The sequence below is a fragment of the Raphanus sativus genome, unplaced genomic scaffold (assembly GCF_000801105.2).
Source record: "Raphanus sativus cultivar WK10039 unplaced genomic scaffold, ASM80110v3 Scaffold1540, whole genome shotgun sequence".
Classification (NCBI taxonomy): domain Eukaryota; kingdom Viridiplantae; phylum Streptophyta; class Magnoliopsida; order Brassicales; family Brassicaceae; genus Raphanus; species Raphanus sativus.
The window spans coordinates 4,245-21,357 of NW_026616849.1; the positions used below are offsets into that span (position 1 = coordinate 4,245).

The window sequence follows — 17,113 nt, forward strand, 5'->3', positions numbered from 1 at the left end:
TATTTCTTAGGACTAACCAAAAGGAACCAATTATATTCGAATACTGCTTATATAACCAACTTACATGGCATTTAAAAAAAACAGTTTCATCAGTTTAAATAACAAAACAATTTAAATAACCTACTTTTAAGGACTATGAAAATAGCAATTATTTTAAATAAGTCATATTTAAATAACAAAGCACTACCATAACCACTAATCTCCTATTTTTAAGCACCACAAATATAATAACTACTATTTTCCACAACACCAAATCTATGCTACTAATTTTTATTTCAAATTTGAGTAATCAAATAATCTATTCTGATTTGCATTTCGATTTTTCATAACCCACTATCCCGAAATATATGCACAACTCCTATATGGTTACAATTTTTTTTTTTGATTTTATCTTAACTAAATTATGTCGTTTCCATCAACAGCCTGTGGTTATATAAATCTTTTCTACAGCCGATATTCTTATCACACTTCCTAAAATCAAAAGTCACAAAATTTATCGCTACACAAATACCTCTGATCATGGAATTCACTGGTTTGGCCAACCTCAAACCATTCATGACAGATTTTTGTGTACAAGTTAAGGTTCTCCATACCTGGAAGCAATACACAAAACTTTTCAGGAGAATCATTAAAAATCGTTTTGTCTGATGCACATGTAAGTCTCACATCTTATCAAACCTATCTACTATTTTTTTCTCTTGATATTATACTAAATTACTATCTGAAATTGTATGGCTTTGCTTATTATTAAGAGAACAAAAATTAATGCCTCCTGTAAGAAGACTTACCTTGATAAGTTGACAAGGAAACATCCAAATGTGCTTTCTGTTGGAATGTGGAGAAACATCGAAAATTTCTTCATCACTAACCCTAGTGTTTCCTTCAGACCTACCAATCACCAATACAAGATCAATTTCATTTATGCCACTGATATCACTCCATCAGCAATCAAAAACGACAGCATGTTTTTGAGTTTGGTGGATTTCCAAACTATTGAGAATGGAGTGGAAGATACAAACATCTTAATTGGTATATCTGTAGCGTTAAATTTTCATGTTATATTTTTATTTTCAACCTGAACTTTATGGTTTTATCTTTATTTTTTTCAACTTGCATATGTTATTGGAGAAGTGTCTGATTTGGGAGCTCTACAGACAGTTCAGTGCTCGGGATAACTAAGAAAGAAAATTGATTTCAGTTTGACAGATCTTGTATAAGTTAAACTGTTAATATTTTTTATTTTATCACTATAATTAATAGTTTGACATATGTTTTTTATAGTGGCCGTAGGATTACTTGCTGCCTGTGGGAAAAGTTTGTTGAAAACAGTAAAGCTAACTGTGACACAGCTGGTGAAGATTTGTTATATGCCTCTTACGTTTTGTGAAAATTGGCACCTATAGAAGTAATCTTATTATCCATTATCATAACATAACATTCTATATTTATACAATTTTGTTGTTACTCACATTTATGTTACAATTGTTAATTTCAGATGAGATTCAAATTTCAAACTTATATGATGCTTCTCAAGTCTTTTTCAATCCGCCAATAATGGAGACTGAAGGTTTTTTCAAAAGGTATTCTGATTTTTATATAATTTATATAGGATTGTTCTATTAATTAAAAAAACTAAGTTGGTTCGCATTTAAGAGGATGTTGAATCCAATGCTTTGACATTGGTTGAATCCGATCAAGATAAACTTGAGAGGGAGATTAGATGCGACCCTTGGATGCAATACCCAACTAGAGACATAGCAGAGCTACGTCAATCAACTGAGGTTTGAGTTATATATTCTTACAGTATCCATTGTTAAAAGACTAACTTTTTTGTTTTTCAATCTAGATTGAGCAATGCAGAATCATTGCTACAATCTATGCTATTGACAAGGATTGGGGTTGATACTATTTTGGATGCAAAGTTTGCCACAAAAAGGTCTCCAAGATCTCAAGAATAGTTAAAATTGTGGCAGGAAATGAGGTTGTAACTCATCTGTGGTGGTGTGAAAAGTGCGATGATAAGGTCACACAAGTCTTACCTAAGTAAGTTATTTATTAGTTGCTTTATGTTGCTATCAGACAATGAAAATTTCCTAAGATACTAATTTTAAATATGTATAACAGGTTCAGGATTCATGTCATGGTGAAATATGGTTCTGGAGAAGCTTACCTAATGCTACTTGATTGGATTGCAAGCAGAGTTGCTCCTGAATCTGCTTCCCACTTGCTCAACGGTTCTTTAGAAGAGGTGCTTCTTTTTTTTCCTTGACTTCGTTGATGAACACTATGCCTGCAAAAACATGGATTCATTATTATAGTAATAGAACATATTTGTATCTTTAACATATATTGAATATTACAGCTAAAAGATGTTGAGTCTTTTCCTGAGGCTATTACTTCTTTGATTGGAAAGACTTTCATGTTTGGAGTTTACATTGAGAGTGCCTATGTTAGTAGCAAGGGTGGGATGTATAAAGTTGGTAAGATGTGGAAAGATCTGAGTATGCTACTCACTGCTGCTAGCACCAGTCAATCATTGACCTGGTCTGACGTAGGAACTAATAATTTAAGTTCTTCACATGTATGGTTTAGTATTTTTATATTTGTAAATGATTAGCTTAATATATATGACTGCAGCAAATTGATGATTAAATGTTTTCTACAGGGTTTGATTTTACTAATGGAAAGTCAAGCAGTGGACGGCACTGTGGTAACCCCATCATCTAAACGCAAAGAATCCAATGAAGGTGAGTCTGACATAAGTTCTACAACAAAGAAGCTGTGCCCCATAGTATTTGTGAAGAAAGAAAAGACCAGCAAAGAGAAGTCAAACACCAAAAAAGTGGCTAACTACGTGTTCTATGTTGGTTTTGTTGTTTTTTTATGTTAGTTTTATTATCAGTTAAGTGCTTATTTGCACAATTGTTTCTGTTATTTCAACTTTGATTTGCAATTAAGACTAGTGTCGTTCCCTAATGTTAGTTTTACTTTCAATTAAGTGCTTATGATTTATGATTATTATTAAAAGAAACCTGCTCACATTACATTAATCATACTTTGTTTCAATCTACCTGAATTTAAACTGTTGATTTATAATAGGCACTTAACTTATATAAATGGTTTTAGGAAGATAATTTTTTTAAACATTGAATTGTTTCAATCTACACGAAATTGTCATATAATTATTAATATCCACATACTTTCATACTAATTATCAACTGATATGTAGGAAACTAAAACAACTTATAGTTTATTTATTATCCAATCATAAACGACATCATTAAAACTAACTTCTCCACACCCATAGAAAACTAACTTCTCTACACACACAGAACAACGATGGTTTCCAATATCCAACCCATGGAAACTAACTTCTCTACACACAGTTACCTACACAACCAAACATGAATAACAATGATGAGAATGCAAAGAAGAGAAAAACAAATCATCAACCTATATTTCTTTCTCCATCGAATTCTAAATCGTCTGATCAAACAATAACTGATATTGGCTTTACATCAGTGTTGAGAGATGTTACGAATCTAAATTCAACACTAACAAGTTCTGGGATTACCCATGATTTTATTCATCCATCGACTGCTTTCAGTTCAGCAAATCCATACTATGGTGCTTTTTCTTTACCCATTATTATGATCAATATAATACTGTTTTCGTGATTGATTAGTCAGTGAATCGAAATTATTAATATAATCTGTATATTATGTTTTTTTCACCTACAGACTAAGTTAAAGGAAAGCAGCCTCAGTGTTCTAAGGGATTTCGAGCTACTGGTAACTGGCTGGATTTTTAAAAATATTTGTGAACTATGTAAAATTGTAAATTTAACAACTAACATTGTTTTATATATTTTTGCGATGGTGAGGTGGTGATTATAACATTCAAACTAGGGATCTTTTACCAGCCTTCTCCAAGTCAGACATCGTCAAGCAACCTAATGCAATGGAGTGGTACACTTCTCAACACAAAGAATCAGAAGAAGAAGATGACTTTCAATCATCTGTTATCCACAATTTCTCTGGTATGTATAATTATATTATCCTTACCTATTCTATTAATTCATGTGTCTAAATTTAATTAACCTTTTTCAGAGGAGGGTGAAGATTATAGTGATCATAGTTACTACAGTGATCAGAGCTATGATGTTAGTAGTGAAGATGGTGATTCATATGAACAAACATATGATAACATTGAAGGACTACCACCGATTCCAAGTCCTATACCAGATGAAAAAAGAGAGAGGATTTTGACAATGGCTGATATATTTAGAAACATGTTCCAAGGTGGTCCATCCTCATCTACTACACCTTCAATGCCTACACTAAAGACTACAGATATATTTGAATTTTTTGCCGAAATTTGTAAAATAATAAAACCTTTTAAAGTTTCTGATCATCTGAGTTTATGAATTTGTTACAAAGTACATAGATGAGGGTGATCCTACTCACAAATGTGACTACTGTGGTGGGAAAATGTGGTTTGGTGTACATATTGAAAAGAAAAAGAAGTCCAAGAAACCAAAACTTTCTTTGTGTTGTGGACAAGGTCAAGTTCAGTTGCCATTACTTAAGGAATCACCAGAGATCTTGAAAAGATTGCTACATGGTGATGATGAGTTCAGCAACTATTTCCGATAAAATATAAGGCAGCTTAATATGGTCTTTTCTTTTACATCTCTTGGGGGTAAAGTGGATAGATGTGTCCCTCAAGGACGTGAACCAAAGATGTTTCAACTTCAAGGATAAAACTATCATTTAATGGGTAGTTTAAAGCCACCAGCTGGAGAAGAACCCAAGTTTTCTCAACTCTATATTGTTGACACATAAACCGAAATTGAAAAACGAGCTTCTATTATAGGGTATTTTCTGATTTACTAAGGATTTATTTTTATTGATCTAATGATTCTAAAACTGTTGAACTTCTATTTTGTGATGCAGGAAATACAAGAAAAAGTCTAATAAGGCTAAAAAGAGAGACTGAGAAAGAAAGTCATTGAGATGATAGTTGAGATGCTAAACTAAGTAAATCCTTATGTTCATCAGTTCCGTTCAGCACGAGAGCGGTTCAATACTAATGCTGAGACTAAGTTTTATATGAGGATTGTTAGCAGTCGAGAAAAATATGGAAGGACATATGATACTCCTACTGCATCTGAAGTTGCTGCATTAATTCCTGGTGATTTCATTTTGGAAATGGATAAAAGAGACATTGTTCCGGAAGAGAAGCATACATGATGGTTTAAACGGATAAGCAAAATACATCCTTCCTACCTAGCACTCCAATATCCTCTTATATTTGCATATGGCGAAGATGGGTTTAGACTTGGGATACAAAAAGGAGTTACAATGCTTCAGCTAAACTGAAGAGGAAAAATATCTCTTTGAGACAGTGATATGCATATCGAATTTTGGAAAGGGATGGGGAATCTCATACACATCTGCACTCTAAAAGGCTATTCCAACAGTTTTTGGTCGATGCTTATATAACCATTGAAGCAAATCGGTTGAGCTATTTGAGGATGAACCAGAAAAACCTTAGATCAGACAGCTTTGATTCTATTCAGTAGTCTGAAAACAATGGGAATACATATATGTCTGAGCAAGGGAGCCGCTTTTTGCTACCAGCCACGTTCGTTGGAAGGCCAAGATACATGAAGAATCTGTATCTGGATGCAATGGCGATATGCAAATATTATGGATTTCCCGATCTGTTTATAACTTTCACATGCAACTCTAAATGGACTGAAATCACGAGGTATGTTCAACCACGCAAGCTCAGTCCTGACGACAGACCAGACATCCTATGCAGAGTTTTTAAGATTAAACTTGATAGGCTTATGATCGATTTAACCGAAAACATCTACTTGGAAGGGTTGTCGCATGTGAGTTTTTTGTTTTAATTTTTGTCTGATATATTATGGTATAAACTGTGGTTACTAATGTCGTTCTCTGTTTATAATGCAGCAATGTACAAGGTTGAATTTCAGAAATGTGGTCTGCCACATGCTCATATTCTGCTGTTCATGCATTCCAAATCTAAACTTCCTAAACCGGAGGACATTGACAGGATCATCTCAGCAGAAATACCAGATAAAGACAATGAACCAGAGTTGTTTGAAGTGGTAAAGGATATGATGATTCATGGTCCTTGTGGGGCAGTTAACATGAACTCGCCATGCATGGAAAATGGTAAATGTTCAAAGCTCTATCCTAAAGATTTTGTGGAGGAAACTTCTGTGAACAGAGAAGGATTTCCTGTTTATAGAAGGCGTGAACAGCCTGGTTGCTTTGTTGAGAAAAATTGCTTCAAATGCGACAACATATATGTAATACCATATAACAAGAAATTATATGTTCGTTATCGAGCTCATTAATGTGGAATGGTGTAATCAGACTGGTTCTATTAAATACTTATTCAAGTATATAAACAAAAGTCAGGATCGTTGCACTGTTGCTGTTGAGCCATCAAAAAAAAGAAGAGGAAAACAAAAGGGTCGTGAAAGATGGAACTACTGAAGTTGAAAAAAAAATGAGATATTTTTTTTTCAATTGCAGGTAAAATTCATTTTCATCTTTTTCAGCTTTATTTTATAACCTCAACAAGATCAGTTTTATTTCACTAATTTCGATTATCATTTTCTTAAATATGTTTCTACTTGTGAAAAGGCATGGAAGACTTTAAGTTTCTCTATTCACTATCGGTCAGTACCCTTTGAGCGAATGCAGTTTCACTTACCAGGGAAGCAGATTATTATTTTCAAAGATGATGACACTTATGAAACAGTCACCAATCGCGAGCTTATTGAAAATACTATGTTCACTGGTTGGTTTGAACTGGACAAGGTTAGTGCTGTTGCTAGAAGACTAACTTTAGCAGAAATTCCAACAATGTTCACTTGGAATAAGAAGGAAAGGAAGTTCATGACAGACATAGGGGATTCAGTATTGGTAGGATCAATTATGCCCCAAGAAAGATTGAAGAAGCTTTCTATTTGCGTGTTCAAGGAATTTTGAGGAGGTTCGAACCTGTAACAATGTTGAGTATCCTTCATTTAAGGCGGCGTGTTTTGCAAGGCTTAATGGACGACAAAGACTTCATTGATAACATTTCGCGGATGAGTTTCACTGAAACAACTGCACATTTGCGTCACACCTTTGTTATCATTCTGATGTTTGGTACTTTATCTGCGCCAGAGGTTGTCTGAAAATATTTATGCTGAGGAAGCTAAGGAATTAAAGGAATTTTCAGAGTGGATTCTAGATGTTGGAGATGGAAAGCTAGGAGGAGATAATGATGGAGAAGTTGTAATCGGTATCTCAGAGGAGTTTCTTATTACTGATGCAGATGATCCAATTGAATCAATTAGCAAAGTAGTGTATGGGGATGTTGTTTCCTTACAACAGAATAGAGAGCCTAAGTTTTTCCAAGAAAGAGCAATTCTATGTCCCACCAATGAAGATGTCAATAGGATTAACCAGCACATGTTGGATAAACTACAGGGTTATACTATTAATATGGACAAGTTATTTTTTGGCTATTGAAATCGTTTTGAATAGTATTTAATTTTTGGGGTTTGTAACATGCAGGAGAAGAAAGAATTTACTTAAGCTATGACTCAATTGATGCTTCTGATAGATTTTCGCGTAATGACCAGGCTCTAACTCCCGATTTCTTAAACACCATCAAGGTTTCTGGTCTGCCTAATCAAAGTATTCGCTTGAAAGTCGGATGTCCGGTGATGTTGCTACAAAATATCGACCATACAAACGGCTTGATGAATAGCACCAGACTTCAGATTACAGAGATGGATGATTTAATGGTAAAGGCGAAAGTCATCACAGGAGAATAGGTGGGAAAAACTGTGGACATTCCTAAACTTTCTATTACACATTCTGATAAGAAATTGCCTTTCAAGATGAGGAGGAGGCAACTGCCTATTGCAGTGGCTTTTGCAATTACCATTAACAAGAGTCAAGGTCAACCGCTATCTCATGTTGGTTTGTATCTACCAAGAGTTGTCTTCTCTCATGCACAACTATATGTGGCTGTTTCCAGAGTTACATCAAAGAAGGGATTGAAGATTTTGGTTGTTAATGATCAAGGAAAGCCTAAGCGTGAGACAAAGAATGTTGTTTTCAAAGAGATCTTTCAGAATCTCTAATTTAATTGTTTAGTTTGCTGTGTTTTTTAGAGATTTGAAATTATTTCACTTATTTTCAAACAATGTAGTTAATTTGCAATCGTTGGAAGTTCTACTTTGTCTCTCTAATTAATTCATTCAAGCAAATGAATTACACAAACGTGCAAGCAAACGACATTGTCTTTATTAACCTAAATACAAGCACACAGTAGACAATCAAGTAAACAACATTCAACATACAACAAGGAAGATAACAAACCAGCAAACAATATTCCACTTCCATTTCTAACTAATCATGTGCTATTACAGTCCTGGGAACTAAGCTTCTGTTCCATTCCTAATTTCTAAACTCTAGAAGTTTTGTTTAGTGACTTACATGTTATTCCAATGGTTAATGTTATTTCTGATTGTACTTCGAAGTGGGTCTGTTATCCTTTGTTTGGTTTCTGTTTTTCATCTTTCTTCTTATCATATAATAACAAGTGCCTACAGAACAAAAAAAATCATTCAATAAGAACTTGTCAAAGTTGTTTCTGAACTGTATTCAGTACTATCATTTATATTACTTATCTTTCTAATGCAGATCTTTTTATTTCTCTTCAGTTGCTCCTTTTTGTCATTAAGTTCTGCAGAACAAATACAAGAGTTCAATTAGATTACAACATTGCAACAAAGACTATTTAGATGATTTTATCTTTAATTGTTTCAGTCATTGGCTACTCTAACATGATATTAATTATAATGAAATCCTACAAGTAATACAAAATTTAATCTCAAAACAAAAAATGCATGCGACATCAAGGGAATGGTTATTGGTTCACATTTAAGAAAAAGCCATGTCCGGATTCTTACCAGATCCTGTAGATTTGTAGCATCTGGTCTCCAGATAAGAATGGATTCTAGCTGATTACTGTCAGAACCTGAGAAAATACTTCATATATTTAAAAAAAACTGTTGTCATGATTCATTTCGTGGAAGACAAATATCATTAAATTTCAATAATTAAAAAAATTAACAAGTTGTATATCTAGCAAGGAACAAATTACCTCGGATCTTGACAGGAGCCAAGTAGATTTCAACTTCTCTGGTTTCAATCGAATAGAGCCACTCATGTCTGCTACCACAATCTTCAACGCGTTTCAGTGAAAAAAGTATCAGTCTTTCACAGCTTTTTTTATCACATAAAAATATACTCATCCTTAAGATTCCATAAATAGCTTTTCCGAATCAGAGTATATAAAAAATTAATCTTTAATTTATTTTTTTAATTTATTTCTTACATGTCAGAATAGAGGCTTTTCAGATGTAGGAGTTAAATCGCTTGGTGATGATATATACACAAATACGAGTTGAGTGAGTACATCTTCGTTTTCAATGGAGGAAAGATTAACACTTTGGTTTTGTCGATTAAAATCAGCTTCACTAAGATCATCAGAAGAAACAAAGGATTCATCACATAATAAGATTACATGAAACAAAATATAACTCTGATGATGAATCTATTATAAAAAATTACATGTACCTGAAACGAGATCTGAGAATAAAGAGACAAGATTGTCGGTGGTCGGAATATGTTTAATTTTTTTACTTATTACAAATTGATGAATAAAGAGACAAGATCGTCGGTGGTAATAGAGAGAGGGAGAGAGAACGACAATTTTTTTTCAGCTGAATCTTTGTAAAAGATTGATTTTCTATGTAACGTGTTTGTGCTCGTTTCAAATTGGGCCTTGGGTATGTTATATTTACATGGGTTTAATCTGGGTTTTTACAGAAAATATTGAACCAAAATTTACAAACCCATTATAAATCATCTTAATATAAAATCAAATCATTATAACTTAATAGAAAACATATAATTACATGTATAAATATTTATCGACAGATTATTATAGAAAATAGTTGGTTTTGAATTTTTCTTTTGATATCTCCTTTTTTTCTGGAGTCTAAATATAAACTAATAATTTCCTAATTTTTCTCATTCAAGTTTTAAGCTACCTTTTTCTAAATTTTTACCTATTTTCTTCATCTTCTATAAATTAATCTACTCTCTTTCGAGTATTCTAAAATCACATTATACTTTAACATTTAAAATCTATTATATTCATTTGTCTTCAATCATCAACAACTACCAGTATTCAAATGTCAGATTTTCTAATTGTTAATGAGAAAGTTATAATTTTTTTCTTCAATGAAGATTGGTATTCAAATGTCAGGTTTTCAAATTTTCTTTAATCATATTTGTTATAGATGGAGAGAAAAATATGAAAAAGTGACAAAGAAGCTACACATGAAAATGATAATTTTAGGTATGTCTCAACAAAGATGGCAAATCAAACTTCGCAATATCAAGATTGGATGGAAATTAATAGTAAGAACAAAGAGAAAACAATTAGTAAGCATGAAAATAACTCCAATACAAGCGAATTGTTTTATCTGCATTTTCTTTTAAACAAGAACAAAAATCGACCAGGTACACAGATTTACAAATTGTTAATGGAGTTTTGTATCATACCTTTGAAGATGCTTATAATGCTCTTTTTATTTGAACTAATGTTTTATTTTTAGGGGTTTTTCAATTTCTTTGTTATTAAACTCCTTATGTATCTCCTACATTCGATTTTATTCATGCTTACGTATTGGTAAATTCAAAACTATTTTATAACGTGTATATTCTTTACTTATCTTTTTTTGTCAACAATATATTCTTTACTTAGCAAATTTACTAATTATGTTGTATATACATGTGCAAAACATTAGATGTGTATATTTCACATATGCATAGTTATGCAATTTGACATATGTAACATAATTAGCACAAATTATATTAAACAAAATTCACATTAAACACACATATATGATTGATTTTGATTTGAAATAAACCCACCCTTTAAAAGCGGATCAAAATCTAGTATACATATTAAAAGAAGGGCTATTGCATTAACAATAACACTACATAATTTTATAAGGTTATCAATTTTAAGAGATGTTGATTTTGATTCGAAATATACAATGATAATGTATCAACTGAAGACTCGGATTCAGATTAAACTCATACACATTATATAAAATAAATTCAACATCAAATTTCTGCATTTTTAATTCGAGATAAATTATTTTTATTGCAGTTTTTATTTAAAATAGTTTTATTAAATAAGTTTTTTTTGTTTCAATGATAGTATTTTATTATTTTTTCAGGATAAATATTTTTATTATTAATAACATCTTTTTATATTAATTTTATAATCAAAAACCAAAATTTAGAAACTAAATTCTAAACCAACCAATTATGTTTTTTTTTAAAAAAAAACTTAATATACTGCAAAATCAAAAAATAAAAACCAGAAAATCTAGAAATAAGAAAACAATCCACACCTAAAATATCTACAACCAAATTCTAAAACCATATCTTAACGACAAAATATTTACCGATTAGAAGAAAAATTAGATTCAGATAGGATCAAGTTCGAAATCCTAACTAACAGCCATTGTTTTCGAATTGTTTGGTTTTGTTCAAAATAAAGAAAGGATTGATTCACATTCTAGAATCTAGTGTAACCGTATTCGAGTATATCTACTAACAAGTCGTCTTTTGTTTTTTGTTCAAAATAATGAAATGATTAGAATTCTAGAATCTAGTGCAACCGTATTTGGGGCATATCTACCAATAACTCGCCGCGCGTCTTTGCGCTCACTATATAACTCACCACGTTTCCTTTGACTCCACCCCACTTTCTCCGCTCCTCTCTCTTCCTCCCACGTCACACTCTGAAAATCGGAGCTTCATCCTCGTAGCGTGTGAGACATGGCGGAGTCGAGATCACCTCCCGTGGCGAAGAAGGTGGAGCATGTGATGCAGATGTTCGGTGACGTTAGGGTTGATAATTACTACTGGCTCCGTGACGACTCTCGTTGCAACCCCGACATGCTTTCTTACCTACGTGAAGAAAACGAATACACTGATACCGTCATGTCTGGTGAGTGAGCTTCTTAGTCATTAGGGTTTAATCTCTCTGTTCGTGTATTCCCTGTGGAAGCTGTTTCAGGGACTAAACAATTTGAGAATCAGATTATTGATTAAAATATCAAATAGTCATATAATCCGGATCAAAATATCAAATAGTAGTTGATTTTTTATATAATATTACATTATTTTCTCCTGGATTTTGTGGTTATGTGGTAAGTAGACAAAACTTGGAACGTCTATGTATCTTGAACATTAACATTAGCGTCGGTGTATTTGCATATTAGTTAATCCATGGACTTGCTTCCTAGTAATTAGTCTCTACTTTCTATAGATGTGGTATTTATTTTCATAGAAAATGGTAATTTTTCAATTTGATATAGCTAAATCATATATACAAATTTTATATTGGATTTTTGGGATCTATTCGTTTCTGTTTATAAAGAAACCGTTCTGGTATTTGAGAATTTTAGTCGGTTTCATTTTTTTTGGTTAGGTTAATGTTCATGCCTAGCTAGTGTTGACTGTGGAAGCTGTTTTGCAGGGACTAAACAATTTGAGAACCAGCTGTTTGCTGAATTAAGAGGAAGGATCAAAGAAGATGACATATCTGCACCTCTACGTAAGGGTCCTTACTACTATTACAAGAAGAATCTTCAAGGAAAGGAATATGTTCAGCACTGTAGGCGTTTGATCACTGACAACAAAGCTGAGCCTTCTGTGTATGATACTATGCCTACTGGTCCTGATTCTCCTCCTGAGCATATCATATTGGATGAGAATGTCAAGGCCCAAGAGCATGGCTACTACAGAATTGGTACCTTCAAGGTTAGTTAGAACTTTTAGCTATCCCTCTCAGAAGTTCCGTTTCAAACATTCTCTTTGTTTAACTTGATACGTTCATTTCTTGATTCTGCATACAGGTTAGTCCTGATCATAAGTTGGTGGCGTATGCAGAGGACACAAAAGGTGATGAGATATATACCGTTCATGTCATTGACTCTGAGGCTCTGACACCATTAGGGCAACCGCTAAAAGGAGTAACTTGTTATCTTCAGTGGGCTGGTAATGATGCTTTGGTCTACGTAACTATGGATGAAATCCTGCGACCTGACAAGGTTTTTTTTTTTCTCTTTTTACCATAGATAGCAATTAAATTTTGATTAATCAACTATTGCTATTAGTTTAAGTACTGTTTTATCATAATTATGATGCAACGGTTTCAGTTACTATGTTCAGCAGTCAATCTCTGTGGATTTGTCATTTTCGTATTTTCTTTGTGACAGGTTTGGTTACATAAGTTGGGGACAGAACAAAGCAGTGATGTATGCCTTTACCACGAGAAGGATGATATGTTTTCTCTTGATCTTCACGCCTCTGAGAGCCATAAGTATATATTTGTTGCATCCGAAAGCAAAACCACAAGATTTGTCTTCTCGCTTGACGTGTCCAAGCCTGAGGATGGACTCAGGGTGCTGACACCTCGTGTGGACGGCATTGATTCATCTGTCAGTCATCGAGGGAACCACTTTTTCATACAGAGAAGGAGCACTGAATTTTACAACTCAGAACTGGTCTCCTGCTCAGTTGATGACCCATTTAAGACAACAGTTCTGATTCCACATAGAGAAAGGTAAAACCTTCTTGTTAGAATCTGTTTACCTCCCTCAGTGTCCAGTGCAATTAATTATTAGTCTCATTTATATTCTTTGGCTTATATGTAGCATGGTTGGATTTTTTTTTTCCAATTGCTAATTGTGGTTTACTATTCCATTATTCACTTAAATTTAAGGTCTCCTTTGTTTCATATAGGTAATAATAATTATACTCTATTTTCGATATAAACAGTGTAAAGATTCAGGAAATTCAGCTCTTTAGAGATCATCTAGCAGTATTCGAGCGTGAACAGGGACTACAGAAGATAACGGTTTATAGGCTTCCCGCTGAAGAACAGCCTCTGAACGGTCTCCAAGCTGGTCGTAGTGTTAGCTTTGTTGATCCGGTCTATAAAGTGAACTCAACAGAGTCTGAATTTTCCTCCAGTGTTTTGAGGTTCTGCTACAGCTCGTTGAAGACACCTCCTTCTGTGTATGACTATGACATGGATAGTGGCACTTCTGTTATCAAGAAGATTGATACAGTAAGTAAACCACTTTTTTATTTTTGGCTTTTACTTACAATTTCTGTTTTTTCGTATATAAGCTGCCTTATATTTATTATTATTATTTGCAGGTATTGGGAGGTTTTGATGCGTCAAACTATGTTACAGAAAGGAAATGGGTCAGTGCAGCTGACGGAACTCAAATTCCAATATCTATTGTGTATAACAAAAAGCTTGCAAAGCTAGATGGGTCTGATCCGTGTCTGCTGTATGGATATGGTTCATATGAGGTACTTTTTAGCTGAGGCTTTGATAGTCCTTTCACTTTTTTTATTTATTTTTATTTTGCTAATCTATAAATTACTCTTTATCGTTACAGAATTCTGTGGATCCGTATTTCAAGACATCAAGGTTATCCTTGTTAGACCGTGGTTTTGTCTACGTAATTGCACATGTTCGTGGAGGTGGTGAGATGGGGAGACAGTGGTACGAAAACGGGAAGCTGTTGAAAAAGAAAAACACGTTCACTGATTTTATCGCTTGTGCTGAGTCTTTAATAGAACTTAAGTACTGTTCAAAGGAAAAACTGTGTGTTGAAGGTAGAAGTGCTGGTGGCTTGCTGATGGGTGCTGTTCTTAACATGAGGCCTGACTTGTTCAAGGTGGTTGTCGCTGGTGTTCCTTTTGTAGACGCTTTGACAACAATTCTGGACCCAACTATTCCGCTTACGACATCAGAATGGGAGGTGGGGTTTGATGCTTCTTCAGTGCCTTATAACATGGATTAACATAGTTTCTTACTTGCATGTGTTATGGTTGGTTTTCATCGTTGTAGGAGTGGGGTGACCCTAGGAAGGAAGAATATTACTTCTATATGAAATCGTATTCCCCTGTTGACAATGTGAGTATATATTGTCTCTTTTTGGTATTATCTGCAATACTTGACAGGAAGGTCTCTGTGATGATGCATTTATTCCAATATAACAGGTTACAGCGCAGAATTATCCAAATGTTCTTGTAACCGCTGGGTTAAATGGTACGCACTAATTTGTCTTTATACAGTTTGGACTCAAACTTGCTTCTGAGTACGGTTAAAACAGGCTTGGTCGATAGTTTATTATGACTTGTTGATATGGTTTCTAAACTGTTTTGTGACAAACAGATCCAAGGGTGATGTACTCTGAACCTGCCAAATTCGTGGCGAAACTGAGAGAAATGAAGACTGACAACAACTTGCTTTTGTTCAAATGTGACCTTGGCGCTGGACATTTCTCCAAATCTGGGAGGTATGAACGTGGCCAATTTGTCTCTCAACATTACAAATACGTAACCTTTTGTACTGGACTAAAGTTGGTTTTTGGTATGTGATTAACCCATGTTTTTTGATACTGAGGTGCAGATTTGAGAAGCTTCAGGAAGATGCATTTACGTTTACTTTCATGATGAAAGTTTTGGACATGATTCCTGTTTCTGTGTGAGTAGTACTCGCAAGAAAGCCTTTAATAGTTTATCTTCTTTTATTTGGTGTTTTGTTTATGCCCTGATCCCTTCTAGACACATTTTATGCGTTTGCTAATAAAGAGAAAGACCATGTTAAAAATATTCCCTGTTGTTGTAACTATAAGGTGAGGAGTAGTATAAAAATTTATGCTATAGTGTTTTTCTTTATATGAAAATTAACTAACGAAGGTAAGAGAAGGAAACTCTGGTAATGACTTTTCTTGTTATTTACAGTACACCTTTTCTGCTTGATCTCACGTCTATTTATAGTCCAGAGAAGGTTAAGTAATTATAGACAAGTGTTAAGATGATGATAACATTGTTGACTAAACAGTGTCCTGTTAATGGACAATTGGATAATCATAATTCTTAACATTTCCCTTTGGTTATCCATTTTTATTATGTATTGGTTTGTAAATTCTAGTTTTAACTGCCTATTTCTATAGTTAAAAATGAGTAATATTCAATCCCCTTCTTCGAGTGTTTAATAGTTTTTTTAAAGGTTTTTAGGCGATCTCCAATGATCAGAACTACCCATGAAATGATCAGTTTAATTGTAAATTTTGTAATTTGTGAAGTTTAGAACTCCTTGTAATGTAATTAAAATTGTCATGGTCCAATGGCAGAACCTTTTTGAAGTTCTTGAATTTTTTTTTTAATTTTAGAAGTTAAATTATTAAATTTAAATTTTATAAAACTTACAAATTATTGGATTACATGAAATTTAAACAAGTAGATGATACTAAAGTCTATTTGACAGCCGACCTAATAACACGCAGTAAAAGAAGAGTTTACTTACCTCTTGCAACCTGAAACGAAAGTGAGATGTTTTGATAATGTTTCTTTCTCTGTCCATAGAGTTCCTACAAAATCCAAAAGAGCGAAATCTACTTATTCTGTCCATAGAGTTCCTACAAAATCCAAAAGAGCGAAATCTACTTATTGGTAAAATGGTAATCTTCATATTGGTCGTCGGCGGCAATTCTCTATAGTATTATTTGACAAGTGAGTTTTATATATGTTGTGCTCGCATTAACTTACATAATGATTGATTACGCTGATACTCTTAATGAATTAAAAATTTACACTTAGATACTATTATTGAAATTTTTATTTAGTTTTCTTTTAAATTTTTCCAAATAACATATATAATAAAAAAAGAAACATTTATAAAGTTTAAAAAACAAATTTAAAAAGAAAATATATGTTTATATTATATGATTTCAATAAAAAAGGAAATTTCACAAAATATAAATATTCCATTTAAAACTATTTTAAATAACATAAAATATACTTTTAAAGTAATAAAAATTTTCTTTATATCTATATTTTCTTAGATGAAATTATATACTTGTATATAATGTGATTTTGTAATCTATAAGTTATATTTT

The 17,113-nt window shown here is 33.1% G+C and overlaps 1 protein-coding gene and 1 long non-coding RNA gene across 2 annotated transcripts; one reads left to right on the forward strand and one right to left on the reverse strand.

Annotated features, from left to right (window-relative positions):
• Positions 1 to 240: 240 nt before the first annotated feature.
• On the reverse strand, positions 241 to 9,818 carry LOC108853289 (uncharacterized). The gene is made up of 8 exons (XR_008941243.1): positions 9,681 to 9,818; positions 9,439 to 9,580; positions 9,205 to 9,285; positions 9,011 to 9,089; positions 8,535 to 8,784; positions 2,171 to 2,290; positions 789 to 888; positions 241 to 593 (listed from the first exon to the last, which is right to left on the reverse strand). It is a non-coding gene; the product is annotated as an uncharacterized LOC108853289 (long non-coding RNA).
• Positions 9,819 to 11,797: 1,979 nt separating this feature from the next.
• Positions 11,798 to 15,824, forward strand: LOC108852304 (uncharacterized). The gene is made up of 11 exons (XM_018625805.2): positions 11,798 to 12,135; positions 12,667 to 12,950; positions 13,046 to 13,240; positions 13,409 to 13,755; positions 13,971 to 14,262; positions 14,355 to 14,513; positions 14,603 to 14,968; positions 15,058 to 15,123; positions 15,210 to 15,258; positions 15,385 to 15,508; positions 15,622 to 15,824. Exons 1-11 carry the CDS (start codon positions 11,964 to 11,966, stop codon positions 15,698 to 15,700), a joined length of 2,133 nt encoding a protein of 710 aa, XP_018481307.2. The 5' UTR covers positions 11,798 to 11,963; the 3' UTR covers positions 15,701 to 15,824.
• The last annotated feature ends 1,289 nt before the right edge of the window (positions 15,825 to 17,113 follow it).